Source organism: Borostomias antarcticus, assembly GCF_949987555.1.
Source record: "Borostomias antarcticus genome assembly, chromosome: 22".
Lineage (NCBI taxonomy): Eukaryota > Metazoa > Chordata > Actinopteri > Stomiiformes > Stomiidae > Borostomias > Borostomias antarcticus.
The window spans coordinates 9688776-9697777 of NC_140255.1; the positions used below are offsets into that span (position 1 = coordinate 9688776).

At 48.9% G+C, this 9002-nt stretch overlaps 1 protein-coding gene across 1 annotated transcript; it reads left to right on the forward strand.

Annotated features, from left to right (window-relative positions):
* Positions 1-1300: 1300 nt before the first annotated feature.
* Positions 1301-3480, forward strand: LOC311323648 (transcription factor Sox-9-A-like; the record flags this gene model as incomplete). Its single annotated transcript, XM_084455933.1, has 3 exons — positions 1301-1734; positions 2005-2255; positions 2666-3480. 3 exons carry the CDS (start codon positions 1301-1303, stop codon positions 3478-3480), a joined length of 1500 nt encoding a protein of 499 aa, XP_084312059.1.
* Between the last annotated feature and the right edge of the window lie 5522 nt (positions 3481-9002).

The following is a 9002-nucleotide window of genomic DNA, read 5'->3' on the forward strand; positions in this document are numbered from 1 at the left end:
CAAGCTTCCTGCAAGGTGTATATGAACAAAAACATTTTACAACAAACAAGAAAAAATACATAAAACCCAGACATTCACAGAAACACTTGAATTCATTACTCAATTATGAAGATGATGTGTTGCCCTGTTGGAGAACATAGGTCTCATAAGAGCATTCAGATTGGTCGGTAGTAGAAACCGCAGGGCTGCTACAGAGCTGGCCTGTCTCTCAGTGTAAAAACAGAAGCAAAAAGCCTGACGACAAGTAGCCAACAGTACAACTGGTCATATACAGCAAATCTTCTAGTCTTACTCCAGTATGAACCCCCCCCCCGCCCCCCCCCCTCCAGAGAGACACACAAGTTCCAAGGCTGATGTCTCCCCCTATTGGTCAGACTGTGTAACTGCGATCCACGGATCTCACGGATCTTGTTGTGACAGGATCAACACGATACTGTGTGTGTATTTGACGGTGCGTGTGTGTGTCTGTATGTGTGTGTGTGGGGGGGGGGGCTGTCTTTTGACAAAAGCGTAACGTTTATTCTTGGCCATCTGTTAGTTTCTGAGTTGTCTGCATCACAACCACCTTACCAAAATGACTATCTATAGAAATATGACATACATATTTTCTCAATATTCTTCTAATAGCTATAAAATATGCCACAATATTCAGCTAGTCACTGTTTGTGTCTCTAGGGGTCTGTGTGTGTGTGTGTGTGTGTGTGTGTGTGTGTGTGTGTGTGTGTGTGTGTGTGTGTGTGTGTGTGTGTGTGTGTGTGTGTGTGTATGGAGGGGGGGGGGGGGGGGATCAGATTCCTTCACTTCGGGTTTGGCGTCATGTTCTCTCCACCAATCATCTTGGATTTTGTGCAGTTGCAGTGCAACTCACTTATAAAGTCAGCTTGCGGAGGGATTTCGGTTCAAAGCACGCACACGCTCTTGGAGATATAATTTGGAGACGCGGACGGAACACTTTCTCGCTCTCTCACTCTCTCTCTACCTGCAAGCGTTTTAGCGAACGTACATCTGTTCCTCCTGAGTGCAAAACGAGTGCAGAGAAGGTTATTACACGTTCTCTCGGAGAGGCACATGCGTAAAACGACCTGCTCTACAGCGGTCTTTTTCACATTTGACAGACACTTCGCGGGAGCTTAAGTACTGAGTTTACTGTACAACTTTTTTGCATAGCCTACTTTTGGCGAATTGAAAGACTTTGGGGAAACATACTCCACGCGCATAACACATCTCTTGGGATTTCTCCCTCAAAGAGTTTGACTTCTTTTTTTCACGCGTAATTGAATTGTTCAACTAAAGTTTTCGTATGAATCTACTCGACCCATACCTGAAAATGACAGAGGAACAAGACAAATGTCTGTCCGACGCGCCGAGCCCAAGCATGTCCGATGATTCTGCGGGATCCCCCTGCCCGTCCGGGTCTGGGTCCGACACCGAGAACACCAGACCGTCAGAGAACGGATTGTTGGGTCCGGACGGGCTGGGCGACTTCAAGAAGGACGAGGAGGACAAGTTCCCGGTTTGCATCCGTGAGGCGGTGTCCCAGGTGCTGAAGGGCTACGACTGGACTCTCGTGCCCATGCCAGTCCGCGTGAACGGATCTAGTAAAAACAAACCCCACGTGAAGAGACCGATGAACGCCTTCATGGTTTGGGCGCAAGCCGCGCGGAGGAAGCTGGCGGATCAATACCCGCACCTCCACAACGCGGAGCTGAGCAAGACCCTGGGGAAGCTCTGGAGGTAAGTCTCTCTCTCTCTCCCTCTCTCCCCCTCTCTCTCTCTCTCTCTCTCTCTCTCTCTCTCTCTCTCTCTCTCTCTCTCTCTCTGTCTCTCTCGGCTTTACGCACGGATTCCGAGTGGAATTGGGGACGCTTTGATACTCTACAGCTGTATACACTTGATATTTGACACTTGATATTGCGATTTTATCTGGCAGCGTTATACCTATAAAAGAAAAACACGACGGCTGATGTAATTTGCATCTGCATGCTGTTGTTTTTTTACGCGCAGGCTGCTCAACGAGGGTGAGAAGCGTCCGTTCGTGGAGGAGGCGGAGCGCCTGCGGGTGCAGCACAAGAAAGATCACCCCGACTACAAGTACCAGCCGCGGCGGAGGAAGTCGGTAAAGAACGGCCAAGGCGAATCGGAGGACGGCAGCGAGCAGACGCACATATCGCCCAACGCGATCTTCAAGGCGCTCCAGCAGGCGGATTCCCCCGCCTCCAGCATGGGAGAGGTGCACTCCCCCGGCGAACACTCAGGTGAGCGATGACGGCAGACGGATGGCTGCCAGGGAGGAGGAACCTAGCTCCCCTAGGCTCAGTCGCTTTGTGACGGGTTTTAAGAGAATGTTTGATATTAGCAAGCCAAATTCAAAGTTACGGTATGTACATAAAAATGCATGTTTTGCATCGGTTTCAGAATGAGAGAATAGAGCATAGACACACGTTTATGGTGTTGATCCTTGATACATCAACTCGGATAATGTCACTTCAGAATCAGAACACAATGCTAGTGTGATCATTACACCGCTGAAAATATATCCACTTTTTTGTGACAGTTGCATCAGACAACATGTATTCTAGATCTAACCCCAGTCCGTATTTCTCTCTCTCGCTCTCTCTCTCTCTCTCTCTCTCTCTCTCTCTCTCTCTCTCTCTCCCTCCCTCAGGGTCCCAGGGCCCCCCCACCCCTCCCACCACCCCGAAGACAGATGTCCAGGTCGGCAAACTGGACCTGAAGCGGGAGGTTCGCCCCTTACCGGACGGCACCGGCCGCCAGCTCAACATCGACTTCCGGGACGTGGACATCGGCGAGCTGAGCAGCGACGTCATATCCCACATCGAGACCTTCGACGTCCACGAGTTCGACCAGTACCTCCCCCCCAACGGCCACCCTGCCGTGGGCGTCTCCTACACGGGGAGCTACGGGCTGAGTGGCGCCGCCGTCGGCCAGACGCCAGGGGGCGCCGCCGCCTCCTGGCTGGCCAAGACCCAGAGCCAGAACCAGGGCCCGGGCCAGCAGACGAGCCAGGGGCAGCACTCCCTGACCACACTGGGGGGCGGCGCCGCCGGGGACCAAGGGGGCCAGGGTCAGCGGAGCCCGGCCGTCGCCGCCACACACATCAAGACGGAGCAGCTGAGCCCCAGCCACTACAGCGAGCAGCAGGGCTCCTCCCCTCCCCAGCACGCCGCCTACGGCAGCTTCGGCCACCAGCACTACAGCCCCTCCTCCTCCTACCCCTCCATCAGCCGGGCGCAGTACGAGTACTCCGACCACCAGGGCGGCGCCACCTCCTACTACAGCCATGCGGCGGGCCAGGGCTCAGGGCTGTACTCCACCTTCAGCTACATGAGCCCCAGCCAGAGGCCCATGTACACCCCCATCACTGACCCCACAGGGGTGCCCTCCATCCCCCCACAGAGCAGCCTCAGCCCCCAGCCCTGGGACCAGCAGCCCGTCTACACACAGCTGACCAGGCCCTGAGGACGGGACACTCACACACGTTGACTGGACACACACACACACACACCCCACATCCGTACGCACACATACACACGCACAGACACACACACACACCCCACATTCGTACACACACAGACACACACACACACACACCCCACATCCGTACGCACACATACACACACACAAACACACACACACACACACAAATACACTTGTAATGTTCATTCAGACACACACACAAGCACGTAGACAACAAACACACTTATTCTGAAACACACACACACACATACACACACACATACATAGAGTGATGAGACAATTTGATGTGGGATACTTTATCATATCATTCCACCATCCTGCTCTCTGAAAAACAGACAGTTGAAATCCCACCAGAGGAGAACAGGAGAGGATGGAGGTGAAGACTCAAGCAGAGCTGGACTTGAAAGACCTGAGAAGAGATCTGATTGGCTCACGTAGTGCCTTTTTATTGTTTAATAATGAAATATATATATTTGTAGAGAACTGAAAAGTATTTGATGAAATCCTCTGTGAGGACTTATAGGTTGTAGATATTTTCATAGGTACTGTGTGTTTTCTTACCATTTTATGTTTGTTGTTGTTTGTTTTACTCTGGCAGTTTTTATTTTTGAGGGTGGATTGACGCATATTTGTGAGAAATATATTTTGGTCTCCAGTTCAGCAACTAACCACTCAGAGTAGTGCAGTTGTCTGTGGATTCAATGATCTGGTGGGATTTTGTAATGAAGTCTCTGTTGTATTTGCTCAAGCCTTCCTGCAGCACATATTGCTTACATTATGTGCCATTCAACAAAGAAATTGTCTTCATATCTGTGCAGTCAAGGGTGTAATTGTTTCTTATGATTACAGTGAGTTCTCTACAGAGGGACAGAGACACGTGAATGAACAGAAGTTAGTGCTCGGCCTCTTGGGGGAAGATTTCAGCCCTTTGCACCATCTGTGCCTAGCATATCTGTGTGTGTGTGTGTGTGTGTGTGTGTGTGTGTGTGTGTGTGTGTGTGTGTGTATGTGTGTGTGTGTAAAGTCCACATCTGAGATTATACTTAGCGTCTGACAGCATGTGTTTGACAGCAACAGGAAGTCACCTTTGACCCTTGTGTGTCCCCCTGCAATCTCCCTCCACACCAGTGTAATTTTACACCCAAACACACAACACAGACACACAGACACACATGCACACACACACACACACACACATCTCACTTCAACAGAACCACCACCAACACCACCCTTCCTCCTTTCCCCCAAACCAGTCTTAACCCTTTAATTTATTTATTAGCTTTATTTTATTTTAAAAGTAATTATTTGGCATTTTATTCCTTGATACATTATATACTTAATTAATGTCCCTTAAACTTCTGGATATCAAATGTCTTTTATAAACCAGGCTTTTAGCTGAGGGGTACGTAAAAATGATACAAACTGTAATCTCCTTGTTTATTTATCTTATGTAAATGTCTTTATTTTAAATGTTTTATTTGTCTTTTTTGTTGTTTACGGATTATTATTGTACATTGCTGAAAGAACTGGAAAAGTTGGTGACAAAGTCTTAGTTCTCCTTAGGTTACTCTGTTGCTAAATTGTTTGTTATTCAAGGTACCAGTATCTCTGATCTCCAACTGTTTCTATGTCCCGTTTTCTTCAGCTAGCCTAATATGTTTTTGATTCTGTTTTAAAAGAAGCTTATCTTTTGTATTGTATTTGCAATAAAATAGAAAATACTCTATAAACATAACGGTTGTTGGCTCTATTACTCACAAACGATAACACCAGTTTATTTACGTCGGTTTCATTTCACTGGCTGTGTACTTTCGATTGTTACAATCCCCAAAAACTAATCTGATTGTTTTTTTTTTGCCATTCCAGGATGCCTCATTGCTCGTAATGTGCAACCAAAACGTTGTGAGCGTTGCATCAGTGAGTGAAAGAGGTAGAGAGGAAGACTGAAAGAGTTAAACAGAAAGAAGCACACTAGAGAGCGAGAGGAGGAGGGGAGGGGGGAGAACTCTCAGAAGCCTTGTTTTCCTTCTCTCTTTCTTGTTCTCTCTCTTCCGTCAGCTGTAGCAGCAGGGGGTCCCTCTCCAGTCTGGATGCCGCAAGTCTCAGGGGGCGTGGGGGAGGAGGGGGGGGGGGGGGGGGGGGGGGTGTGGGGGAGGAGGGGAGGAGGGGGAGAGGGGGGGGGGGGGAGTGGGGAGCGGAGGGGGTTAGGCTAGCTCATTATAACTCCGCTCATCTTCAAAAAGCGAAACTGCTAAGAAGGTGGGGGGGACCACGATGAATTGTGTTGCTTACCCACAATCCCGCGCTCAGAGGATCCTCAGTCCTGGCCTCCCTCAAAGGTCAGTAGGAGGAAACGCTGACGTGCCACCAGGGGACCCAGAGTTTCCCCTTGTATTCTTTACGCAGTGTTTTCACACATTGGGAACAGATTATGGAACATAACATAATCCTTGTGGCCTGGATTAGATTACTGATCTGACATACGCAAGAGCAAAACACTGCTGTGGAGGTTACTCTAGTGCCTCCATTGTCATTGTTGTCATCATCATCAATCATCATCATCATCATCATCATCATCCTAGCCCTCCTCATCATCAACATCATTATGGACTGATGAACATACTAGTACCATTTGGGGCATTTTTATTTTAATTTTTAAAGTGACTATGTAGGTAACGTCATCACAACGTTACAACCATAATGTTTACAACCATAATGTGACATGGTATTGTACGTTAGGTAATGTTGCCATTGTTACAATCATACGCCAACATCACATTTTGCCCAAGGGTAGAGCCCCAATTGGTGTTCACGATCGGCCAAATTATTTCCAACGTTTTGACACTGAAAGGATCTCTTTTGGTGGTCTTTGGAAACGTCGCGCAAATCCAGCCAAACTGTAGAAGGTGAGAGAAGTAAGAGTGAGTGTCGTGTTGGGAGTACCCTGGCGTAACGGACGCGCACGTCGAGACGCTTGAGCGAGATGTCACCAGCGTCACCAGCATCACCAGCCACCCTGCGACCTGCAGTATCACCGCTCACGGCTACCACAACTTCATCTGTTCACAAAACCATTCCTCCTTTCGTCTTTTAAACTTGTATGCAATGTAGCTGGCGCCGTCCTGTCCACTTAATGCAGTTCATCGTGGATTAAGGTGGCAGGGGGATAGAGCTTATTTTGAGCAATCAGAGATTCTGCTTTGGACGTGATTCTCAGACGGACGGAGTGTGTGGGAGGAGGAGGGAAAGAGGGAAAATGAGCATTAGGGAACGAGGCAGTGAGGGAGGGATGGAGCGAGGGATGACTTCAGTTGAAAACAGCAGGACAGAGAGAGAGAGAGAGAGAGAGAGAGAGAGAAGCCATATGAGAAAGCCATCAGTGATCAAGTGCTCGGGTGACGGAGGCAGGGATGACAGATGACATGCTTTGCCTCGATCTTTTCACCGCGGACGCCACGCCGAGTCACGTGAAGGGCGTGGGCCCGGTCTGTGCTGCCCGGTGACATAAAATGAACAGCCTCGCCTCCGTGTGACCGGTCCTGGTGATTGACATCATCATCATCAGAGCCGTAGACTGACTCATTCATCTAGATTGTTGGTCTGATTGTGGCTGTATGCTCATTGGATTGCCTCCAACGATTTAACCAATCGCTGCGTCCTTTGATTGGACCGAACCGGCCATACAGGTCATTGATTGGAGCCTGATGGTGGGTGACATAGCAGGAAGTGTAGTGTTGGAGTGGAACTAATGTCCTGGGCAGTGTGTGTGACGTCAGCTCAGGATCAGGATCAGGTCTAACTAGCTCTAGCTCCAGAGCTGATTGTCATCAGATACCTTCTAACCTCCATACGGCTGACAGCTAGGGTGTGTGTGTGTGTGTGTGTGTGTGTGTGTGTGTGTGTGTGTGTGTGTGTGTGTGTGTGTGTGTGTGTGTGTGTGCGCGAGCGTGTGTGTGAGCGAGCGTGTGTGTGTGTGTGTGTGCGTGTTTGTGTGTGAGAGAGAGTCAGTGAGTGAGTGTGCATGTATGTGTGTGGGTGTGTGTGTATGTGTGTGCATGCACATGCATGCATGTGTGTGTGTGTGTGTGTGTGTGTGTGTGTGTGTGTGTGTGTGTGTGTGTGTGTGTGTGCGTGCATGTGTGTATGCATGTTGGCAAACAGTCGGGGCCCTCCTAGTTAACCGGCTTCACTGGTTGAGTATGACTAGGGTTGGCCGGGTCTGGGGAGTGTTGAGGTTCTAGAATCGCTGAGCTCATCGGCCCCTGACCACCCATTGGCCCCTGACCACCCATTGGCCCCTGACCACCCATTGGCTGAGTCACCTCCACACAACGTAAAGCTTTCTGACACTCCTTGGAAAATATGAGTTTAAAATCAATCAATACAACCTCATGATAATCTTATTTATATGACAATATCCCCATGTCCTTTAGTCTGTACAACACAGCTGTCCATACGCTGACTAAACGGGAGAGGAATAGACCTCAGCCTCCAAGGCTCCACAGGGCCTCACTCAGTCCCACGAGGAGGGCCTCTGCCTGGGGGAGGACGGGAGGGCAGGGACCCTGGCTCTGGGGGAGCTGGAGCTCAGTGCAAGGCAGGATGGGATGGATAGCGGTCCATGGGGAACTTTCCCAGGAGAGAATCAGTGTCTGGGAATCTGAGCGCGTTGGGTGGTCCTTTGACATGCAAAATACAGAGAGAGAGAGGGGGGGTGGGGTATTTGCCAACCCACAACACTGGAAACTTGATGTTTGCAGCAAGCAAATATACAATAAATATGATGATTATTAAGTAAATTTGTTTATGGAGATGAATAAGTGGACATGACAGTATTAAGTAACTATTTGTTGAACACCGTGTGTGTGTGTGTGTGTGTGTGTGTGTGTGTTTGTTTTGATAAGTAGATTTGTCTCTCGTTTTATCCAAGACAATTCCACATAAAATATCCTGATGAAAATATAAACATGATTGAATTCTGTGCTTGTCTCCTTGCTGACAAAAGCAAAAACCTACTTCTGAGCTCAGGTCATTAAAAACAATTCAAAGTAACATTTCAGCTGATAATAACAGTCCTTTGGGCAAAGTTGTTTATTTATGCTGTTTTGCAGAAGCGTTCTTTATGAGCATCAATTAGACTTTATGGATCCCCCCCACACACACACACACACACACAACACACACGCACACATACACACACACACACACACCAACAACACTGGCCTATTTACGTAAACTCTGATCTGGGCTTAGGAGGATCATTGTACATTGTAACCTTCTGGCTTCTGCCTTTGACCTCATGTCTACTACTGGACATCACTGGGAGTCTGACCTTAAGGCTTTCCACACCTTCCAACCTCCAGCCAGCTTCCAACCAGGGTTCGTCAAGCCTAGAACTGTTATTGAAGTTCATTCCACCCCCACCACTAATTTTGGCAGCTCAGGACCATGTGATTGGTCGAAGCCCCGGCAGGACACGGGCACTCCTAAATGGTCTCTTATGG